The sequence below is a fragment of the Cherax quadricarinatus genome, chromosome 10 (genome assembly GCF_038502225.1).
Source record: "Cherax quadricarinatus isolate ZL_2023a chromosome 10, ASM3850222v1, whole genome shotgun sequence".
Classification (NCBI taxonomy): domain Eukaryota; kingdom Metazoa; phylum Arthropoda; class Malacostraca; order Decapoda; family Parastacidae; genus Cherax; species Cherax quadricarinatus.
Window position 1 is genome coordinate 14604455 of NC_091301.1, and position 25289 is coordinate 14629743.

At 42.2% G+C, this 25289-nt stretch overlaps 1 protein-coding gene across 2 annotated transcripts in view; it reads right to left on the minus strand.

Moving 5' to 3' along the window:
* step (cytohesin steppke) overlaps positions 1–25289 on the minus strand; it is a gene marked incomplete at its 3' end in the record, with an annotated part of 586727 nt that overhangs the window by 274374 nt on the left and 287064 nt on the right. For both annotated transcript variants that reach the window (XM_070083666.1, XM_070083667.1), the window contains 1 exon segment: positions 21126–21199. In XM_070083666.1, the coding sequence (XP_069939767.1) occupies positions 21126–21199 (74 nt within the window).

Consider the following 25289-nt stretch of genomic DNA (forward strand, 5'->3'; position numbering starts at 1 on the left):
CAGTTGCCACTACTACCATAATCCCTACCACCACCATAATCGCCACCAACCACCACAGCTGCCACCACCACTACAGTCGCCACTATCAACCCCGGCAGCAGTCTTTCCCCCTGTTCCTGTGCTCCGTGTGGCGTGTATCACAAGGTTTAGCGGAGAACGGAATATTAATCACCACCCAGACGTGTACTAATATGTTACGGCACCTTACAACCACGGGTAGTCACAACACGGCCGTCCGGCCTCCTAACTAGCCTCATTTAACTAACATTTGTCATAAAACCTCTTTATGCGTCATTGGGGTCAGCGGGACACGACGTTCAACATGTGACGCTAAGCGGAACACTACGGTAGAGGTGCTCCGTCCGACTCACCCTCCCACCCAGGGGCCACAACCAGAAGCGTAAGACGTTGAATAGTGAATCCTTGGAGCTGCCAGACGCTTCTACACAACACACTCTAGGGACCTCTCACAAGGTGACCTTTCTAATGTTCTACGACCCCTGAGATGACCTTCCTAATGTACGACTCCTAATAAGGAAACTTTCCTATGTCCAGGGACCCTTCACAAGGTGATCATCCTGCACTTCTGGTCTCTATATGACAGAAATCATGCATAGAAAGATGACAAAAGTTAATTTCCTGTATGAGAAATCTATCCAGATAAGATTGAGAGTAGCGAACTTGACTCAACTTAAGAGGCGTGGTCTGTGGAAGATAAGACAAGTGGACAAAATAATATATTCATAAAGAAAGGATACTTAAAACCTGCTGAAAGTATTTCAGATATAACTGGTAACAATGGGATCATAAATCACAGAACTGGTGAGGCTTGAACCATGACAGGTGAGCGCTAACACTACACAGGCCAGTGTGACATTTGTTTGCAATCATGTTATTATGGTTTTGAGTCATAACAGAGTCATATATTGAACAAATTAGGATAAAAACATATAGGAAAGCTCTCAAAGAGTATCAATGAAATTCATTTAAGACAAATCAACAAAACCACCCATAGCTATTGTGTTTAGGTTATGGAATCAATAATTGCCGAGGCAGTTCGTAGCCACCTTGAAAAGCATAAATTAATCAACGAATCTCAGCATGGTTTTACAAAGGGGCGTTCCTGCCTTACGAATTTATTAACTTTTTTCACTAAGGTATTTGAGGAGGTAGATCATGATAATGAATATGATATTGTGTATATGGACTTCAGTAAGGCTTTTGACAGGGTCCCACATCAGAGGCTATTGAGGAAAATTAAGGCACATGGAATAGGAGAATTTTTTTCCTGGATAGAGGCATGGTTGACAAATAGGCAGCAGAGAGTTTGCAAAAATGGGGAGAAATCAGAGTGGGGAAGCGTCACGAGCGATGTTCCACAGGGGTCAGTGTTGGGCCCCCTGCTGTTCACAATCTACATAAACGACATAGATGAGGGCATAAAGAGCGACATCAGCAAGTTTGCCGATGATACCAAAATAGGCCGTCGAACTGACGAGGACATTAGAGCACTCCAGGAAGATTTGAATAGACTGATGCAGTGGTCGGAGAAGTGGCAGATGCAGTTTAATATAGACAAATGCAAAGTTCTAAATGTTGGACAGGACAATAACCATGCCACATATAAACTAAATAATGTAGATCTTAATATTACGGATTGCGAAAAAGATTTAGGAGTTCTGGTTAGCAGTAATATGAAACCAAGACAACAGTGCATAAGTGTTCGCAATAAAGCTAATAGAATCCTTGGCTTCATATCAAGAAGCATAAATAATAGGAGTCCTCAGGTTGTTCTTCAACTCTATACATCCTTGGTTAGGCCTCATTTAGATTATGCTGCACAGTTTTGGTCACCGTATTACAGAATGGATATAAATGCTCTGGAAAATGTACAAAGGAGGATGACAAAGTTGATCCCATGTATCAGAAACCTTCCCTATGAGGATAGACTAAGGGCCCTGAATCTGCACTCTCTAGAAAGACGTAGAATTAGGGGGGATATGATTGAGGTGTATAAGTGGAAGACAGGAATAAATAAAGGGGATGTAAATAGTGTGCTGAAAATATCTAGCCTAGACAGGACTCACAGCAATGGTTTTAAGTTGGAAAAATTCAGATTCAGGAAGGATATAGGAAAGTACTGGTTTGGTAATAGAGTTGTGGATGAGTGGAACAAACTCCCAAGTACAGTTATAGAGGCCAGAACGTTGTGTAGCTTTAAAAATAGGTTGGATAAATACATGAGTGGATGTGGGTGGGTGTGAGTTTGACCTGATAGCTTGTGCTACCAGGTCGGTTGCCGTGTTCCTCCCTTAAGTCAATGTGACCTGACCTGACTAGGTTGGGTGCATTGGCTTAAGCCGGTAGGAGACTTGGACCTGCCTCGCATGGGCCAGTAGGCCTTCTGCAGTGTTCCTTCGTTATGTTCTTATGTTCTTAAGGTTTCCAAGTGCACAAATCTTAAGAGTGTTGACCCGGCCTCTGGTAGATCTTGGCTGGGTCTAATGACCTCTCTATTTTAGTGAGGTGTTAATCAATTTGATTAAACTATTGGGGAGAAACAAGTATAGGTAGTAAGTGCCTCAGCCATGTCAAACTGTCCTTGCTACTACTTGACAATACAACAATTAATGTTTAAGGAACACTCACACTGTTCGTCGCTGCGTTATCACGTTCGTAAAACTCATGTACAGTTTTAGAACAAATTATTAGGGAAAGGTTTTGCCAAACATTTCTTCAGTAAAATATTCTAACAGTGTATATGTGTCTTATGCCACATTAGTCGGCACCCAGGTTCTTTACACACACCTGCACCCCTCTGTGGGCACCTAGCTCCCTTGCAGTGCTCCCCTTACTTTATATTTGACTGGCTCCTCCTCCTTAGTTCCCCACTACTACCATTTCTACTACTACTACTACTACTACCACCACCACCACTACCTCTTCCTGCCTATATATAGCCGTCCTGCTCCACTTCTGGTTAGTGTGACTTTGTAAATGGTCCAAGTCGGACCGAAACGTCGTCGTAAGCTCCTCTCTTCTATGTGCGGGTTATTTGTGTAAGAACTAATACATTGTAATAAAGTTGGTAGAATTACCGACAATATGTAAAGTAAAAGGACACAAGTGCAACTAATGTGACATTTTATTGTGGCAACGTTTCGCTCTCTAGGAGCTTTATCAAGCTTGATAAAGCTCCTGGAGAGCGAAACGTTGCCACAATAAAATGTCACATTAACTAATACATTGTATGTATACGTATTTCGGTCAGTCTGCTGGTGATATAGTACAGCACAGCTGATACAATAAGTCGAGCACATCTCAATGTAACGTGTCTGTCTGCTTTTCTGTACCACGTCGCGGATTGGTGACATAGAGATCATTGAATTAGCGTGATACACTTATCATTCACTCTCATACCCACCCCGCGACCTGTGTTTTCCTTTATAACAAGAGGATACATTTATGTTGGCTAGTTACTATCTGGTGGCTCTTAGCAGCCCCACCTGCTGAATTCTTGCCGGCGGCGCCAGTGTGGTCTCATACTACAAAACCTGTCGCCTCGTCTTTGTAAGCAACCTCTCAATACTGGTGATTACTCTGGTGCTGTCTTATGGCAGCGGTTGTTTGAATGACGCCACAACTTTGTACGTGTGTGTGTGTGTGTGTGTGTGTGTGTGTGTGTGTGTGTGTGTGTGTGTGTGTGTGTGTGTGTGTGTGTGTGTGTGTGTGTGTGTGTGTTCCACTTCCTGACAACTCTATGACTGAAGAAATACTAACACCCATGTGACTCATCTAAGTTTTCAACTTCCAGTTTTGACCCTCTGTTGTTGTGTCCCATTTCTGAAACATCCTGTCCGTACCCACCTTATTAATTCCTTTCAGTATTTCACAAGAACATAAGAAAGAAGGAACACTGCAACAGGCCTACTGACCCATGCGGAGCAGGTCCATGTCCCCCCCCTCGGAATAGACCAATGACCCCCCCGGATTAGCCCAATGACCCACCCAGTCTGGTCACCTCCACTCAAGGAAAGAGCACGGCACCAGACCCAGCAGCACAAGCTAGTCAGGTCCAACTCACACCCACTCATGTATTTATCTAACCTATTTTTAAAACTACACAACGTTTTAGCCTGAATAACTGTACTCGGGAGTTTGTTCCACTCATCCACAACTCTATTACCAAACCAGTGCTTTCCTATATCCTTCCTGAATCTGATTTTTTCCAACTTGAAACCATTGCTGCGAGTCCTGTCTTGGCTGGAAATTTTCAGCACGCTACTTACATCCCCTTTATTTATTCCTGTTTTCCATTTATACACCTCGATCATATCCCCCCTAATTCTACGCCTTTCTAGAGAGTGCTGATTCAGGGCCCTTAGTCCATCCTCATAGGAAAGATTTCTGATACATGGGATCATCTTTGTCATCCTCCTCTGTACGTTTTCCAGAGCATTTATATCCATTCTGTAATACGGTGACCAGAACTGAGCAGCATAGTCTAAATGAGGCCTAACCAAGGATATATAGAGTTGAAGAACAACCTGAGGACTTCTATTATTTATACTTCTAGATATGAAGCCAAGAATTCTGTTAGCTTTATTGCGAACACTAATGCACTGTTGTCTTGGTTTTAGATTACTGCTAACCAGAACTCCTAAATCCTTTTTGCAATCAGTAGTATTAAGATCTACATTATTTAGTTTATATATGACATGGTTATTTAACTGTCCAACATTTAGAACTTTGCATTTGTCAATATTAAACTGCATCTGCCACTTCGACCATTGCATCAGTCTATTCAAATCATCCTGGAGTGCTCTAGTGTCCTCATTAGAATGAATTGGACGGCCTATTTTGGTGTCATCAGCAAATTTGCTTATGTCGCTATTTATTCCCTCATCTGTCATTTATGTAAATTGTGAACAACAACGGGCCCAACACTGACCCCTGAGGAACACCGCTTGTGATGTGCCCCCATTCTGATTTCTCTCCATTTATGCATACTCTCTGCTGTCTATTTGTCAGCCATGTCTCTACCCAGAAAAAAATTTCTCCTCCTATTCCGTGTGCCTTAAGTTTCCTCAATAGCCTCTGGTGTGGAACTCTATCGAAAGCCTTACTGAAGTCCATATACACGATATCATATTCATTACCATGATCTACCTCCTCAAACACCTTAGTGAAAAAAGTAAATTCGTAAGACAGGAACGCCCCTTTGTAAAACCGTGTTGAGATTCATTAGTCAATCTGTGCCTGTCAAGATGGCTACGAATTGCTTCGGCAATTATTGATTCCATAAATTTTCCCACTATGGAGGTAAGGTTTATTGGTCTATAGTTCGAAGTCAAGGACCTGTCACCTGCCTTGTAAATATGTATTACATTTGCCATTTTCCACTTATCAGGCACTATGCCAGTTTGTAGTGATATGTTAAAAAGATTAGCCAAAGGTATGCTAAGTTCCTCTTTACATTCCTTTAACACCCTTGCAAACAGTTCATCAGGGCCTGGGGATTTGTTAGGTTTTAGTTTCTCTATTTGTCTGAGGACCATGTCACTAGTTACCGCAATCGTACATAGTTTATTATCATCCTGTTCTACATAATCTATTATTTCTGGAATATCGCTAGTATTTTCCTGGGTGAAAACTGAGAGGAAGTAGGTATTTAGAATTTCACACATATCCTTATCACTGTCAGTGATCTGACCAGAGTTACTCTTAAGTGGGCCAATCTTGTCCCTAATCTTACTTCTGTATACCTGAAAGAACTCTTTTGGGTTAGTCTTTAAATCCCTTGCGACCTTAGCCTCATAATTCCTTTTTGCTTTTCTTATTCCTTTCTTTATTTCTCTCTTTAATTGAATATATTGATTTCTTAACTGCCCATCCCCTCTTTTGATACCCCTATATATGCCTCTCTTTTAACTAATGAGATGTTTTAATCTATTGTTCATCCATTTGGGATCATTTTTGTTAGATCTAATTTCCCTACTCGGAACAAAAGTTGTCTGGGCAGCTAGAACTATGCTCTGAAAAACGTCATATTGGCAACCAAGATCACCTACCTGACCCATAGTCAGGACATCCCAATTTAGCCCACCCAGGTGATTTTTCAGTCCCATGAAGTCGGCCAAGCGAAAATCTGGGACAGAGATTTGACTGCAGTTATCTGGGTAATTCCATGCTATATTGAAACTAAGTGATTTGTGATCACTTTCCCCAAGCTTATCATTAACCTCAAAATTATTAATTAGCGAATCTTTGTTGTTATCAAGTCTCCCTTATCCCTCCTGTCCTCCAGTGTTCTCAGGTCGATTTCCCTCATCTTCCCCTCGTTGGACATACCCCTTAGCTCCGGGACTACTCGTGTGTGTGTGTGTGTGTGTGTGTGTGTGTGTGTGTGTGTGTGTGTGTGTGTGTGTGTGTGTGTGTGTGTGTGTGTGTGTGTGTGTGTGTGTGTGTGTGTGCGCGCGTGTGTGTGTGTGTGTGCGCGTGTGTGTGTGACCCCTTGGCGGTTTATGAGGGTGACCCATACTGGAGGTGGTGTGTGTGGGGTCACCCATGTTGGAGGTGTCTGTAGGTGGCCACATGATGTGGATATGTAGGTGTGGGTGTTTATTTTTTAACAAAATTGCATACATCAGCAGTGTGTTGCCACCCTATACTATATAATAACAGCAGGGTGGGAACAAAAGCTACCTGCTTCCCTGTTATTTTCCATCACACAGGATGACACTCACAAAAGTGTTGAAACGTGTCAACCTGAGCTGGGAGACTTCAGTAGGGTAATGAGGATATTGTCAAGCATTCCAGCAAAGGTTCACCAGCTACGGTGGATAATGAGAACGTTCAAAATGAGAGATGCCAAGCCAATGATGATCCTTTTCAAATCACTTGTTCTCTCTAGGCTGGAATACTGCTGTACATTAACATCTCGGTTCAAGGCAGGTGAAATTGCAGATCTAGAGAGTGTACAGCGAAGCTTTACTGCACGTATAAGTTCTGTCAAGCACCTTAACTACTGGGAATGCTTGGAAGCACTTGACTTGTACTCGTTGGAACGCAGGAGAGAGAGATATATCATAATCTACACTTGGAAAATCCTGGAAGGAATGGTCCGAATCTGCACACACAAATCACTCCCTACGAAAGTAAAAGACTGGGAAGGCGAGGCAAAATACCCCCAATTAAAAGTAGGGGCGCCACTGGTACACTAAGAGAAAACACCATAAGTGTCCGGGGCCCAAGACTGTTCAACAGCCTCCCATCAAGCATTAGGGAAATTACCAATAAACCCCTGGCTGCCTTCAAGAGAGAGCTGGACAGATACCTAAGTCAGTGCCGGATCAGCCGGGCTGTGGTTCGTACGTTGGACTGCGTGCGGCCAGCAGTAACAGCCTGGTTGATCAGGCCCCGATCCACCGGGAGGCCTGGTCGTGGACAGGGCCGCGGGGGCGTTGATCCCCGGAATAACCTCCAGGTAGACTCCAGGTACGGCAGCTTTAAAAGTTTCCTTCCAGTATAGCTGGAATTAATGTCACTTAGGAACTGCCATCTCTCAGGATAGAATATACCATACACAGAAGAAATGGAAATTCTGAGGATATCTCCATCATCCCAGACCGGGGGCAAGAGAAATTATATACAGGATACATGAAATAGGGTGGAGGAAGATAAAGATGGATGTTATAAGTATATAAGATATCCAACCACACACACACACACACACACACACACACACACACACACACACACACACACATACACACAACTGGGCAACTACCTGAGGTATGGAAGATTACAAATGTAATCCCAATTTTTAAAAAAAGGAGACAGACACGAGGCATTAAACTGCACACCAGTGTCACTAACGTGTATAGTATGCAAAGTCATGGAGAAGAACATCAGGAGTGGTGGAGCGCCTGATAAGAAACAAGCGCATAATCAACATCCAGCACGGTTTCAGAGAAGGAAAATCCTGTGTCACAAACCTACTGGAGTTTTATGACAAGGTGACAAGTAGGACAAGAGAGGGGTGGATAGATTGCATTTTCTTGGACTGCAAGAAGGCCTTCGACACAGTTCCTTACAAGAGGTTAATGCAAATGCTAGAGGATCAGGCACACATAACAGGAAAGACACTGCAATGGATCATAGAATATCTGACAGGGAGGCAACAAGAAGTCATGGTACGTGACGAGGTGTCAGAGTGGGCGCCTGTGACAAGCGGGGTTCCACAGGGGTCAGTCCTAGGACCTGTGCTGTTTTTGGTATATGTGAATGACATAACGGAAGGGATAGACTCAGAAGTGTCCTTGTTTGCAGATGATGTGAAGTTAATGAGGAGAATCAAATCGGTCGAGGGTTAGGCAGGACTACAAAGAGACCTGGGCAGGTTAAAAGCCTGGTCCAGCAACTGGCTCCTGGAATTTAACCTCGCCAAATGCAATGTCATGAAAATCGGGGACGGGCAAAGAAAACTGCAGACAGAGTATAGTTTAGGTGGCCAAAGACTACAAATCCTCACTCAAGGAAAAAAATCTTGGAGTATAATACTGAGCACATCTCCTGAGGCGCACATCAATCAGATAACTGCCGCAGCATACGGGCGACTGGCAAACCTAAGGATAGCATTCCGATACCTCAGTAAGGAATCAAGACTCTGTACACCATATACGTCAGGCCCATACTGGAATAACCACGAACTAGTTGTATTGATAAATTACAACACTGCACTAGTCAAGAACCAATACAACATGGGTTCGAGTCTTTGGCTAGTGAAGTGTTGTTATTGATCAATACCACTCATCGTTACAATAATTGCGTCTCTTGCATAGAACACAAGGGGTATTTGTTATTATATGTATATATTCTTATTTTCACTTAATATTATATTGTCCATATCTTCATTAATAGCTAAAATGAAGATATCTTGCTTTGTAATATTTCCTGACCTTATATTGAGCTATATATATAAACAGGATGTGTTTTATTGAATTAAGTCGGGAACTTAATTCAATAGTTAATCGGTCTCGGGTAGGTGTCCCATGAACCGAGTTGACGTCTGACTTAGAGGAGTTGCCTGAGTACCAGCCTACCACTAACCTTTGGAAACATCTCCTTCTCCTAGAAGTTTAATTAGACTCGAGTTTTGGGTAACAGACGCTTCCGTTGGCGAGACTGAACCTCTTTTTCGCTACACTGAGTACTGAAGGACAGAGTTAATTCTGGACTTAAGAGATTTTGATGTCTACTAAGGTTGCGAATTTTCTGACATTATAAAGTCAATCAGTGGATTTAACTGTGGCCACTAGGCATTACCGTAGTCTTGATATGAATTGAGCCGAACTTATATTCAGTAAGAAGGGAGTATTAGGACTCCCATAATCTATTGAAGATCTTAGATGTGTGTTTTGTTCCCCTCAAGGGAGATTCCTTGATGGTGGTGAGGGGCTCTTGATCTAGGGGATTGAATCTGTGCTCCGGTTCCCTGAATTGAGCCTAAATATATTCCATCCCCCCCCCCCACCACATGCACTGTATAATCCGACGGGTTTAGTTCTCCCCCATGATTATAATAATAATGTGTGTTTTGTTCCTGGTTTGTTAAGATCGCTTGTTTTGTCTTGATGAATGTCTCTATCTCTAGGTTAGCTTCTTACTTGATGGATTATCGTACTCGAAGCCAGTGATTATTCGAGGACGGATGTACAATTTTGCCTTGTACGTATGTAGAGCCGACCTATATTTCCGTCAATGATAGAAACCCCTGGGTATGTGTGTACATATGGTTAATTACGACTCGTGACAATGGAAATGTCACTTTAATAACTAAATGTTCATATTATTATTATTATAATAAAAAAGAAGCGCTAAGCCACAAGGGCTATACAGCGTAAATGTTCATAAATTGTACTCAAAAGTACCATTCTGTATTTTTCAACAAGAATATCTGTTACTTCTTTTAAGACACGCTAATATTAAAGATACTAAATTATTTTCTCGGATTATTGTCTCCTGGTTATAATTTACAAAAAGCCTATTAAGATGATCTTTTATATAAAAGACAGCCAGTCCTGACCGTGATAGAACACCTTGTTACGAAAGAGAAGACTTTCATAGGCTACATACGTAAGAAGATTTATCCCAAACTCCCCGGAATTCTCCACTCGCTTCTATTGTGCAACCCAGCAAGGTACATAACTTTGTTTTGTAACTGTGTGCGCGCGCACGTACGTACATATGCACATACATACAGAAACACACAGCGCATACATAATACAAATATATACAATACAAATACATATATACTTGCGTATGCATTATGTACACGCATACAACTGGAGAATCCACTAGACCGTTGACTGTACTGGCAAGTTTAGGAGAGACAAATTTTAGTTAGTTTAATATCTTTATTATGCACCCCATACCCATCCTGTGGGCGGTAGTCACAAGATTACAGAGGTACATAATGGGTCCAGGGACTGGGCCTCAAAGTTTTGATAGCTGAGCAAGTTACAAAGGTAATGAACTCACAATTTACAAAGGTAATGAAATCACAATTTACAAAGGTAATGAACTCCAGGTAAGTCTGGTCACAAAAAGACAAGGAGGATATCGTCTAGCGCACCCGGGGGAGTGACCACATGCTGAATGTGGTCTGTCTTCAACGTTATTTTTCCCGGGGAGTTGAATATGTTTGCCAAGAGATAGTTGACCAGACCCTTCTTGGAGGCTACCTGTAGGACATTCTGGGGATCAACGCCGGCCCGGTCCACGACCAGGCCTCCCGGTGGATCAGGGCCTGATCAACGAGGCTGTTACTGCTGGCCGCACGCCATCCAACGTAAGAAGCACAGCCCGGCTGATCCGGCACCGTCTTTAGGTATCTGTCCAGCTCCCTCTTGAAGACAACCAGGGGTCTTCCCGTAATGCCCCTTATTGCTGGTGGGAGGCTGTCGAACAGTCTTGGGCCCCGGACACTTATTGCGTTTTCTTAGTGTACCAATGATGCCCCTACTTTACACTGGGGGTATGTTGCATCGTCAAGTCTTTTGCTTTCGTATGGAGTGATTGCTGTGTGCATACTAGGGACCAGTCCCTCCAGAATCTTCCAGGTGTAGATTATGATATATCTCTCTCGCCTGCGCTCTAGTGAGTGCAAGTCAAGTGTTTCCAGGCGCTCCCAGTAGTTAAGGTGTTTGATGGAACTTATACGTGCAGTAAAGGTTCTCTGTACATTCTGTAGCTCTGCAATTTCACCTACCTTGAATGGGGATGTTAATGTACAGCAGTATTCCAGCCTAGAGAGAACAGGTGATTTAAAAAGGATCATCACTGGCTTAGCATGTCTTGTCTTATATGTTCTCATTATCCATCCTATCAGTTTCCTCGCAGATGTGATAGTGGCATTATTATGATCCTTGAAGGTGAGGTCTTCGTACATTATCACACCCAGGTCCTTCACATTACTTTTCCGCTCTATTGTGTGATTGGAGTTTGTAGTATACTCAGTCCTAGTTATTATTTCCTCCAGTTTTCCATAACGGAGTAGTTGCAATTTGTCTTCATTGAACATCATATTGTTCTCTGTTGCCCATTGGAAAACTTGGTTTATATCTTCTTGGAGCTTTGCCGTGTCCTCAATGAATGACACTCTCATGCAGATCCTAGTATCGTCTCAACCTCTTCTGTAGTGGCACTAGTCTACTTCCCACGTGATATACGATGTCTTAATGGGAATGTGTTGTACCTTGCCTCAGTGGCTTGGCCTGAACATGCTGAGCATGGAGTAGGAACAGCAAGCCTAGCCGCCTAGACCTACTTATTCCAATATTACTAAGCTACCCATTGAACTGTCTAATTTGCATGAATACCACTGGTGGTGATAGAATGGGTTGTGTGCACACAACGCCCGAGGAGCTCGTGACATGAGTGGAGATGCGGTCTAGTCATGACCCTCATGACCAGACTGCATGTTCACGCTTTTCTGGTGTATTTTACCCAGATCTTTCTGCTTCGGACTTGTGCAAATAAATTAACTCCTAGGTTACTGCAGGCTCTATTGGCGCTGTTTGCGCACTCTTAGTATAACTTACCATCATGGGGAATCATACTGAAGGAGGTGCCCCAAGCACCAGCACACACAGGACACCTGCAGGTGAGGTAGCAGAGTATAGGTGTGGTGGAGACCTGAGACGTCTCACAACCTAGCAGGGAAGACTATAGAATCTAATGAATGAGAGTTGGAAACTGGCCCGTGGCCTGGTAGGCAACGCTCTTGACACACACACACACACACACACACACACACACACGTCTAGAAAACCTTTCTTCATATTATAAATGGCAAAACTGAGCACGATCACTGATAAAATTACAGTATATAAATAAGGGAGTGCTCCACAAGGCACAGTACTCGCCCCCATCTTATTCCTTATCCTCATATCAGACATAAACAGAGATATACACCACAGCACCGTATCATCCTTTGCGGATGATACTAGGATCTGCATGAGGCTGTCATCTGCTGAGGACGCGGTTAACCTCCAAGAAGATATAAACAAAGTTTTCCAGTGGGCAACGGTAAACAATATGATGTTCAATGAGGACAAATTCCAACTACTCCGTTATGGAAAACTGGAGGAGATAATAACTAGAACAGAGTATACTACTGACTCCGGCCATACAATAGAGCGGAAAAATAATGTAAGGGACCTGGGAGTAGTAATGTCTGAGGATCTCACTTTCAAGGATCACAACAGTGCCACGATCGCACGTGCAAAGAAAATGATAGGATGGATAATGAGAACTTTCAAAACGAGAGATGCCAAGCCCATGATGATCCTTTTCAAATCACTTGTTCTCTCTAGGCTGGAATACTGCTGTACATTAACATCTCCATACAAAGCAGGTGAAATCGCAGATCTAGAGAGTGTACAGAGATCCTTTACTGCACGTATAAGTTCTGTCAAGCACCTTAACTACTGGGAACGCTTGGAAGCACTTGACTTGTACTCGTTGGAACGCAGGAGGGAGAGATATATCATAATCTACACTTGGAAAATCTTGGAAGGAATGGTCCCAAATCTGCACACAGAAATCACTCCCTACGAAAGTAAAAGACTGGGCAGGCGATGCAAAATGCCGCCAATAAAAAGTAGGGGCGCCATTGGTACACTAAGAGAAAACACCATAAGTGTCCGGGGCCCAAAACTGTTCAACAGCCTCCCATCAAGCATTAGGGGAATTGCCAATAAACCCCTGGCTGCCTTCAAGAGAGAGCTGGACAGATACCTAAAGTCAGTGCCGGATCAGCCGGGCTGTGGCTCGTACGTCGGACTGCGTGCGGCCAGCAGTAACAGCCTAGTTGATCAGGTCCTGATCCATCGGGAGGCCTGGTCATGGACCGGGCCGCGGGGGCGTTGATCCCCGGAATAACCTCCAGGTAGCCATGCTAGGTGTTCTAGTGGTACACTCTGTAATCATTATTTTACTACATGTAAACCACACAATAACCAAATTCTGTAAACTCAGCATTGTAATCCTTATAGAGAATAAACTTTGAATTTGAATTTGAATTTGAATCTTAAGTGTGATGTCGGCACACTTCTGGCAAGACAACAATTGAATGAAAGATAGTGACTGTTTCCTCTTCTGTGTCATTCTACCCCGCTGGGAGGCGGCCGGATGTGTTCAAAAATATAAATAACTAAAATTCTGAAACACAATATAGACAGAGCATTTCCTGCCCTGAGCTACACAAACATTAAGGAAACATAACGTACAAGCAACGTTTATTCTGAAAACGTTTCGCTCATATGTTGCAACAGTTGCTTGTGTTCTTTAAACAAACATTATCAACAACTGTAGCAAACTCTTTCCAAACTTAGTAAGAGTTGGGCCCTAGTAAGAAAATGAATGACCTCGTTGTCCCTGCTGCTCCCCCGCCCCACCCCCCGTGAAGCGGCCACCCCGGCGGCCGTCCCCCCCACCCCACCCCACCCAGGCAGCCGTCGCCCACGCCCACCAGTTCCTGTGAGCTACACAGGCTGCTGAGTTTCTGAAGTGAACTCCTTTAAAGAGTACCATCAACAAACACAATACTACACTGTTCTACATTGCACCTGCTTCTAACATCTATTAAAAAGAAGTTTACTGTGAGAGACCTAGAGTGATAATGTCTGAAAATATCACTTTCAAGGATCACAACGGTGTCATTATCACGACCGCAAGGAAAATGACTAGGACCTTCAAAATAAGAGATACTAAACCACCCCCACAACCTCCCACAACCACAACCACTATAACCTCCAACATCGCTACAACCACCACAATCATCGCTACTTCACACAGCACCACAATCACCACTACTTCACCACAACTACCACTGCATCTTTGATGAGTTCCAAGAGTTTTTCTAGTCCCGGAGACCGGTCTTGGGCCAGGCTCGTCCGACCACAACTACACCACCAACTACTACACCCAGTACGACAACTACCCTAACCAGCACCAGAGCTATCTCCCCTACTACATCACCTACCACCACATCCACCACTACTACACCACCTACCACCACATCCACCACTACTACACCAACTACCACCACATCCACCACCACTACTACATCCCTCACCACTACAACCACCACTCCACTCACCTGTCACTAAAATTAATATCTCCCTACCAACACTAGCAGCTGGTGCTGTTGTTCATAATGTTGCTGCTGATTATGTTGCTGTTACTGCTGCTGGCCATTTGATGTTGCTGCTGCTGCTCATGTTGATGCTAGCAGCTGGTCTACCTATTTGGAGTCTACCAGGATGGTGCTCCAGGGGTCAACGCCCCCGCGACCCGGTCCATAACCAGACCTCACAAGCCTTAATTCTACCAAGGTAAAAAAAATAATAGTTTTCAAAGCGTTAATACGCAGAAAACTTCAGCACGAGGAATTTTCTGTAAGGAAGAAAATGTGCTAAAAGAAAACTGATTCTATTTTAGGAGTAACTGACGTCTTTGTTGTTGCTAAAAAAATTTTTTATTTCTTTGCTAGTGTAAAATGTGAGATTTACATGTTATAAAATACTGTTAAGCACACAGAAAGATACTAGCATGACTGAGCATTTCGGGCAGTTATAAGACACAAACATGTGTCAAGAACAGCATCGTACTCAGCTAGGAGAAGGTAGGGTTGTCTTCCCGGGAAAGTTTGGGGGGAAGGGGTGAGGGAGGTTTTGATTGCAAATCGCTTAAGTAAGTTTATTCAGGTACACACAAATACAGTTACATAGATTATCATACATAGCAGCATGTGTGTAGAGAACCTAGGATAACCCAAAAAAGTCAGTGACTTATTTCCATTGGGGTCTTTTTAATACCTTATTATACTATAAAGGAGATATACTAGGAATAAGGTAAAATAATTATTTATATTTACATGTGTATTAGCTAAAAAAAAATCATTCTCCTCCCTGTCGCTACATTTATTAGGCACCTTTTGGCTCTCTTCTTGAACTGGCTCATGCTATGACTGGCTTTGACATGTGCAGGCAGTCTGTTCCATTCCTATATTGCTGTACAATAAAAGGCGTTTGAAGCCTGGTCACTGACTGTGGGTACTACAAAGTTGTGGTCTCCCCCCCTAGTACTATGGTTGCTTTGGTTCCCAGCAACGACAAAATTGGCAGCAAGATATTCTGGACACTGTGAGCAATTTTATAAACTTGATTTAACTTCAGCTGTTTAACTCTGTCTTCAACATTCAGCATATCCAGTTGTTGTAATTCATCCTGGCCTACATGTTCTCTTGGAGCCAGGTCCAGGATGAATCTTACCATTTTGTTCTGGGTGATTTGTAGTCTATCTTTCAGTTTTTTGTCAAGGCAGAGTACCATGAAGAGCAAGCGTAGTCCATATGACATTGTATAAGGGCTATACATAGGGTCCTGCGAGCATCAATAAGTAGACACTGTGCTTGTCTGTAGAGGAACTTCCGTCTGGCATTTGCATTCTTTAATATGCTGTTCCTTATCAATTCTCCTGACATGCATGGGTCAAAGGAAGATTCCAAGATATTTTAATGAGAAAACTGAAGTGATGGGCTCCCCATTACACCGGACATTAAAATTATTTACCCTTCTCAGTTTGTTGCGTGCCAAAGAGTATGGTTTCCGTTTTCCCGAAGTGTAATGATAGTTTGTCTACTAACCATTTGCTGCAGGACTCCAATTCCAGTGTTATTACATTAGCTATATCTTGTGGGTCTTTACCTGACACTAACAGAGCACTGGCATCCACATAGTAGGAGTTTGCATTTGACATGTCGTTTACAGGAATAATAAGGGACCCAAGGATACTACCTTGGGGAACTCCACATGCTATCGGCAGGGGTTCCGATCCTGTTTTGTTGATTTTGACAATTTGTGTCATGCTGCTAAGGTATGACTTAAACCAGTCTACGGAACCTATGCTAACAGCTTGAAGTTTCTTACATAATATATTGTGGTTGACAGTATCGAAGGCCTTTTACAAGTCTAAGGTTACCATTCCTATGAGGTTCCCTATCGACATTTCAGTTCTCATGTAATCCATCAAATTAATTAGGGAGGTGTCAGCTGAGTAAGATCTTGTAAAGCCTAATTGGTAACTATGGAGAATGTTATTGTCATTAAGAAACTTTACTTGACAGTACACAGCCATCTCTAGAATTTTGGATACTACACTGATTATACTAAGAGGCCTATAGTTGCTGACATCACTTGGAAAATCTTGGAAGGAATGGTCCCAAATCTGCACACAGAAATCACTCCCTACGAAAGTAAAAGACTGGGCAGGCGATGCAAAATGCCGCCAATAAAAAGTAGGGGCGCCATTGGTACACTAAGAGAAAACACCATAAGTGTCCGGGGCCCAAAACTGTTCAACAGCCTCCCATCAAGCATTAGGGGAATTGCCAATAAACCCCTGGCTGCCTTCAAGAGAGAGCTGGACAGATACCTAAAGTCGGTGCCGGATCAGCCGGGCTGTGGCTCGTACGTCGGACTGCGTGCGGCCAGCAGTAACAGCCTAGTTGATCAGGCCCTGATCCATCGGGAGGCCTGGTCATGGACCAGGCCGCGGGGGCGTTGATCCCCGGAATAACCTCCAGGTAACCTACTATTTTTCTTGAAGACAGGAGTAACTCTGGCCTCCCGGAACCCCTCCGGTACGGTATTAGTGGTGGACAAATTTATTATGTGAGCAATGGGGATTGGCAATTCAGAGGCACCATCTTTTGGGAACTTAGCCGGGATGTTACCTGGGCCGGTGCTCTTAGTTAGGTTTAAGCTGTTTAGTTCTTTTTGTACGAAATCATGAGATACACTTACTAGCTGACAACAGTTTGGGGTTACCCCTTTATTGGTAGAGTATGTTTTAAACTTATCAGTCTGTGTTAAAGGTATTTGATGCAGCTGGTGGTTTACTTACTAGTGTTGATGCGACAGTTGTGTTGTAGGAATTAAAACAATTTTCCACTTTAGTTGTTTCGTGCCATACCTCGTTATCGATATTTAGTACTATGTTAGGTTTATCTACGGGCTTATGGTTATACCCCAACTGTTTCAGTTACCAGAGCTTTCTGGGGTTATTCTTGTACTCTTCGATTTCTGAGCAATAGTGCCTTCCCTCTGCGCCTTTTACAAGCCTCTGCACTCTGTCCCTCACCCTTTGGTATTCATTTAGCGCTGCAATATCCTGTCTGTTTGCCTTAAAGCTTTTTAGTAACTGGTCTCTGAATTTCGTATTATCTAATATCTCAGTAGTCATCCAGGGTTCAGTTCTTCGTTTAATCCTAACCTCTTTAACTGGTGCAATATTATCAAGGATGGTAGTGAACATTGTTTTGAATTTTTCCCAGGCATCGTTTACGTCCGTGCAACTTGTTATCTCTGTCCAGTCACAATTGTGTAGCCTGTTTACCAGTGTTTCTTTACTGTAGTTTCTAGTTGACCTCATTTTTATTGTCCTGTGTAGGCCTATCCGTTCCCTAATGATTTTCCTTGTGCAGTAAATGATGAAATGATTACTAAGGGCTGTGGTAATGACGCCTGACTGACTAATGTTCTCATCTGACTACTGTTGACTGACTTGGAGTGTGAGAACAGTAACATTTATGAAGGGCTTCAAGGAAACCGGTTAGCAGTTTGAGGGGCCATCTGAACTGTGATGTTTGCATACTTATGGCAAGACAGTAATTGAATGAGTGACGATGAAAGCGTTTCTTCTTTTTCAGGTCACTGTACCTCAGTGAGAGATGGCCAGTATATTAAAAAAAAAGTGTCCGAGAATCTAAGAAAGGAATTACAGCATTTAAAAGTTATTAATTCAGTATATTTGGAAAAAAGTTACCATTGGTACAATTATTGAATAGTTTATATGATTTATTTTCAAAGGGATGAATTGTACTGAGAATATTTTGTACAGTTACAGAGGCAGAACACTTCCAGTCAGTTACAGAGGAAACTTATAAATAATAACAACAATAACAATAATAAAATAATAATAACAACAACAATAGCAGCAGCAGCAGCATAGTTTACCACAGTTCAACAGTGAATCGATTTTCTTTAAAACCTGCGAGAATGTTAGAAAACGTACCACTTGGCAGATTCATTGGCTAACTGAAGTAAATAATTGGGGTTTCATGTTACGATTCTATACAATGAGTTGAATACGCATTTTTATGAGATTCGAGAAAATTTTCACTGAATAAATATTTATAAATGTTTATGTTGATAAATAACAAAAATATATGGAAAGGCTCCATATCAAATATTCTAATGGCATTATCCTCATGGTAAATCATATTTATAAAATTGCTCACAGTGTCCAGAATATCTTGCTGCCAATTTTGTCAAGGTTGGGAACCAAAGCAATCATAGTACTAGGGGAAGAGAGCACAATTTTGAAGTACCCACAGTCAGTGGCCAGGCTTCAAACATCTTTTATTGTACAGCAATAAAGGAATGGAACAGACTGTCCGCACAAGTCAGAGCCAGTCATAGCATGAACCAGTTCAAGAAGAGTGCCAAAAGGTGTCTGATGAATGTAGCTACAGAAAAGGAGGGGAATGATTTTTTATTTTTTAGCTAACACACGTGTAATTTTACCTTATTCTTAGTAATGACCCTCGTATTGTAGATAGTCTTAATGACCCTCGTGTAGTAGACAATCTTTTTAGTATGATAATAAGATATTATAACCTTTATATTATAACAATATGGTAAAAGGACCCCAATGGAAATAAGTCACTCTGTCTGACTTTTTTGGGTTATCCTAGGTTCTCTACATATGCTGCAATGTATGATAATCTATGTAACTGTATTTGTGTATACCTGAATAAACTTACTTGCTTACTAGACACAGATAAAAATACTCGCCAAAGTTCTGTATCATCATTTGCGGATGAAGCCAAAATAAGCATGAGTCACCTCGGTAGAAGACAAAAAAATGCAGGAAGATATAAGTAGGGTTTTCCAGTGGGCAGTGGGGAACATGACGTTCAATGGTAAGCTTCATCTGCAGAGATATGGAAAGAATGACGAATTTAAAAGGTACACTGTATACAAAACCCAAGAGGATCATCAACTAGAACGAAAGGAACACGTCAAAGACTTGGGAGTAATTATGTTGGCTGACCTTTCTTTAAGAGAACACAAGGCAAATGTCACGAGAGCAAGGAAAATGACGGGGTTGATAATGATAACGCTTGTGCTCTCTCTAGTTAAGAGTGTTGACTGCCCCGTTCATTGCAAGGCAAATATCAGAGCCGGAACAGATACATATATCATTTACGGCCCGTATAGATCCAATGAAACATTTAAATTACTGGGAATGTCTTGAAGTTCTAAATATGTGCTCATTGGAGAGAAGAGATACGTGATAATATATAGTATCTGGAAATTACTTGAGGGCCTTATCCCAAGTCTGCACACTGCCAAAACAACATACTGGAATGAGAGATATGGGAGGAAGTGTAAAACAAACCCAGTGAAAAGTAGGGGCGTTTAGGACCACCTCCGTGGTGTCCCGTGGCTCGGTTGGGAACGTACTCAGCTCACAAACTGAGTGTCCCTGGTTTGATCCCCGACAAGAGTGGAAACGTTAGGCAAGTATCCTTACACCTGCTGCCCCTGTTTGCCTAGTAGTAAGTACCTGGGTGTTAATCGACTGTTGTGGTTTGTATCCTGGTAGGTGGTGGTATACCTTACATAGGGCTACCTACCTGGAGGTAGGTAGCCCTGTGTAAGGACGCCTGGTCCTAGACCAGGCGTCCCGGTGGATCAGGACCTGATCAACCAGGTTGTTACTGATGAGCACATGCAATCCAATGTGCGAACCACAGCCCAGCTGATCGAGCACTGTCTTTAGATATTTATCCAGTTCCCTGTTTAAGACAGTTAGGGGTCTATCAGTAATTCCCCTTACGCGTGATGAGAGGCTGTTGAGCATTCTTGTGCCCCTGACACTTACTGTGATGTCTATTAGTGTAGTCATGGTACCCCTGCTTTTTCAGTGAGGGGTATGTTACACCGTCTGCCACGTCTTTTGCTTTTGTAAGGAGTGATTTGTGTGTGCAGATTTGGGACCAGTTCCATCTAGGATTTTACAGGTGTAGATTATGATGCATCTTTCCCGCCTGTGTTTCTGGGAGTACAAGTCAAAGGATCTCATACGTTCCCAGGTGCCTGACTGAACTAATACGTGTAGTGAAGGCTCTCATTACATTCTCTGTATCTGCAATTTCGCCTGCCTAGAATGGGTTTGTTAGTGTACAGCAGTAGTCCAGTGTAGAGAGAACACGTGACTTAAAGTGGATCGTCACTGCATGTTTGTCTTGCTTCAATCAACATTTTAGGGATTAAAGTATTTTTGATATTAGTGTACAGGTGAATATCAGCCTAAATGAATTAACTTCTAAGAAAAGGCACCTACCTCCTGGACAGCGGCAAATCTCTACTGGGCAGGGCACGAACCTCCTGGGCACATGCACCAACCTCCTGAGCAGTGGTACCTACCTTGTGAGCAGGAGTACCTACCTCCTGAGTAGGTGCACCTACGAACTGAACGTTAAAACTTACCTGTATTTCCTGTAACAACTGCGCCTTCTTTCTTCTGATGTCCAGGAGAAGCTGCTGCTCGTCTGGCGTCAGATCTGCAAGCAAACAAACATGTAAGTGAGAGAGAGCAGCAAGGTAAGTGAGAGAGAGCAGCAAGGTAAGTGTGAGAGAGCAGCAAGGTAAGTGTGAAAGAGCAGCAAGGTAAGTGTGAAAGAGAAGCAAAGTAGGTGCGAGAGAGAAGGAGTCTCCACGCAGGGAGCTGCATACACCTTGATGTATGGAGCCCCCTAATTTGAGCTGCGAATAATGCCTTCAAAAAAAATCTTTCCTTTAAATGATACCTGAAGGACATTTCTGGGGAGTCAATGCTTCTGCGGCTCGGTCCCATCTCAGGCGGCCTGATCAACCAAGCTGTTACAGCTGGCCGCACGCAGTCCAACGAATGACCCACAACCCGACTGGACAGTGACTGATTTGAGGAACTTGTCCAGTTCCCTCTTGAAGACCGGCAGATGTTAGTTGGTTATTCCCAGTATGCATGAAGGGAGGACGTTGAAGAATCGGGGACCACTGACACTCGAGTTCTCTCTTATTGTACTAGTCGCGCCTGTCCTTTATAAGGCATGTATTTTGTATCGTCTGCAGAACGTTACAGTTGTGACACTTGCTAGTCTCACACATACCGCTGAAGTTAGAAGGATCACGGTCACTTCTGACATTATATTTAACATGATGCTGACTTACAGGTTCCTCTTTTCATTTTATTTGTAGGTTTCCACTCTTACCCTGACCTGCTGAGGTGGGTCTTCCTCAATTCTCATTACCTGGTTTCCACTAATTCTGACTGAATTCCACACACACACACACACACACACACACACACACACACACACACATATATATATATATATATATATATATATATATATATATATATATATATATAATGTATATATATATATATATATATATAATGTATATATATATATATATATATATATATATATATATATATATATATATATATATATATATATATATATATATATATATATATATATATAATGTATATATATATATATATATATATATATATATATATATATATATATATATATATATATATATACATATATATATATGGAGGTACCACCTCTAGGACTTTACTGGGGACCCTCATCCTCAGAGAAGACAATAAACGTACCTTAGGGAAAATTCAAGGTTCTCCCCGGAGCTGTTTGAATATTTTCTTCTACAACTCCCTATATTTTATAATCTATATGAAATTTTAGATTATATATATAAGAACGTAAGAAAGGAGGAACACTGCAGTAGGCCTGTTGGCCCATACTAGGCAGGTCCTTTACAAATCCAACCCACTAACAGAATAAACGCTACCCAAGCAATAAGCTTTGACAATTCTATTTATTCACGTGCAAGTCCACTCAAATCCAATTCCTCTCACTCATGTATTTATCCAACCCAAATTTAAAACTATCCAAGGTTTTAGCTTCAATTACCCTACTAGGCAGATTGTTGCACTCATCAGCTACACTATTTCCAAACCAATATTTTCCTATATCGTTTCTAAATCTAAACTTACACACACACACACATTATATATATATATATATATATATATATATATATATATATATATATATATATATATATATATATATATATATTATTATTATTATTATTATCACACTGGCCGATTCCCACCAAGGCAGGGTGGCCAGAAAAAGAAAAACTTTCACCATAATTCACTCCATCACTGTCTTGCCAGAAGGGTGCCTTACACTACAGTTTTTAAACTGCAACATTAACACCCCTCCTTCAGAGTGCAGGCACTGTACTTCCCATCTCCAGGACTCAAGTCCGGCCTGCCGGTTTCCCTGAACCCCTTCATAAATGTTACTTTGCTCACACTCCAACAGCACGTCAAGTATTAAAAACCATTTGTCTCCATTCACTCCTATCAAACACGCTCACGCATGCCTGCTGGAAGTCCAAGCCCCTCGCACACAAAACCTCCTTTACCCCCTCCCTCCAACCTTTCCTAGGCCGACCACTACCCCGCCTTCCTTCCACTACAGACTGATACACTCTTGAAGTCACTCAGTTTCGCTCCATTCTCTCTACATGTCCGAACCACCTCAACAACCCTTCCTCAGCCCTCTGGACAACAGTTTTGGTAATCCCGCACCTCCTCCTAACTTCCAAACTACGAATTCTCTGCATTATATTCACACCACACATTGCCCTCAGACATGACATCTCCATTGCCTCCAGCCTTCTCCTCACTGCAACATTTATCACCCATGCTTCACACCCATATAAGAGCGTTGGTAAAACTATACTCTCATACATTCCCCTCTTTGCCTCCAAGGACAAAGTTCTTTGTCTCCACAGACTCCTAAGTGCACCACTCACCCTTTTCTCCTCATCAATTCTATGATTCACCTCATCTTTCATAGACCCATCCGCTGACACGTCCACTCCCAAATATCTGAATTCACCTCCTCCATACTCTCTCCCTCCAATCTGATATCCAATCTTTCATCACCTAATCTTTTTGTTATCCTCATAACCTTACTCTTTCCTGTATTCACTTTTAATTTTCTTCTTTTGCACACCCTACCAAATTCATCCACCAATCTCTGCAACTTCTCTTCAGAATCTCCCAAGAGCACAGTGTCATCAGCAAAGAGCAACTGTGACAACTCCCACTTTATGTGTGATTCTTTATCTTTTAGCTCCACACCTCTTGCCAAGACCCTCGCATTTACTTCTCTTACAACCCCATCTATAAATATATTAAACAACCACGATGACATCACACATCCTTGTCTAAGGCTTACTTTTACTGGGAAATAATTTCCCTCTTTCCTACATACTCTAACTTGAGCCTCACTATCCTCATAAAAACTCTTCACTGCTTTCAGTAACCTACCTCCTACACCATACACCTGCAACATCTGCCACATTGCCCCCCTATCCACCTTGTCATATGCCTTTTCCAAATCCATAAATGCCACAAAGACCTCTTTAGCCTTATCTAAATACTGTTCACTTATATGTTTCACTGTAAACACCTGGTCCACACACCCCCTACCTCTCCTAAAGCCTCCTTGTTCATCTGCTATCCTATTCTCCGTCTTACTCTTAATTCTTTCAATAATAACTCTACCATACACTTTACCAGGTATACTCAGCAGACTTATCCCCCTATAATTTTTGCACTCTCTTTTATCCCCTTTGCCTTTATACAAAGGAACTATGCATGCTCTCTGCCAATCCCTAGGTACCTTACCCTCTTCCATACATTTATTAAATAATTGCACCAACCACTCCAAAACTATATCCTCACCTGCTTTTAACATTTCTATCTTTATCCCATCAATCCCAGCTGCCTTACCCCCTTTCATTTTACCTACTGCCTCACGAACTTCCCCCACACTCACAACTGGCTCTTCCTCACTCCTACAAGATGTTATTCCTCCTTGCCCTATACACGAAATCACAGCTTCCCTATCTTCATCAACATTTAACAATTCCTTAAAATATTCCCTCCATCTTCCCAATACCTCTAACTCTCCATTTAATAACTCTCCTCTCCTATTTTTAACTGACAAATCCATTTGTTCTCTAGGCTTCCTTAACTTGTTAATCTCACTCCAAAACTTTTTCTTATTTTCAACAAAATTTGTTGATAACATTTCACCCACTCTCATTTGCTCTCTTTTTACATTGCTTCACCACTCTCTTAACCTCTCTCTTTTTCTCCATATACTCTTCCCTCCTTGCATCACTTCTACTTTGTAAAAACTTCTCATATGCTAACTTTTTCTCCCTTACTACTCTCTTTACATCATCATTCCACCAATCGCTCCTCTTCCCTCCCACACCCACTTTCCTGTAACCACAAACTTCTGCTGAACACTCTAACACTACATTTTTAAACCTACCCCATACCTCTTCGACCCCATTTCCTATGCTCTCATTAGCCCATCTATCCTCCAATAGCTGTTTATATCTTACCCTAACTGCCTCCTCTTTTAGTTTATAAACCTTCACCTCTCTCTTCCCTGATGCTTCTATTCTCCTTGTATCCCATCTACCTTTTACTCTCAGTGTAGCTACAACTAGAAAGTGATCTGATATATCTGTGGCCCCTCTATA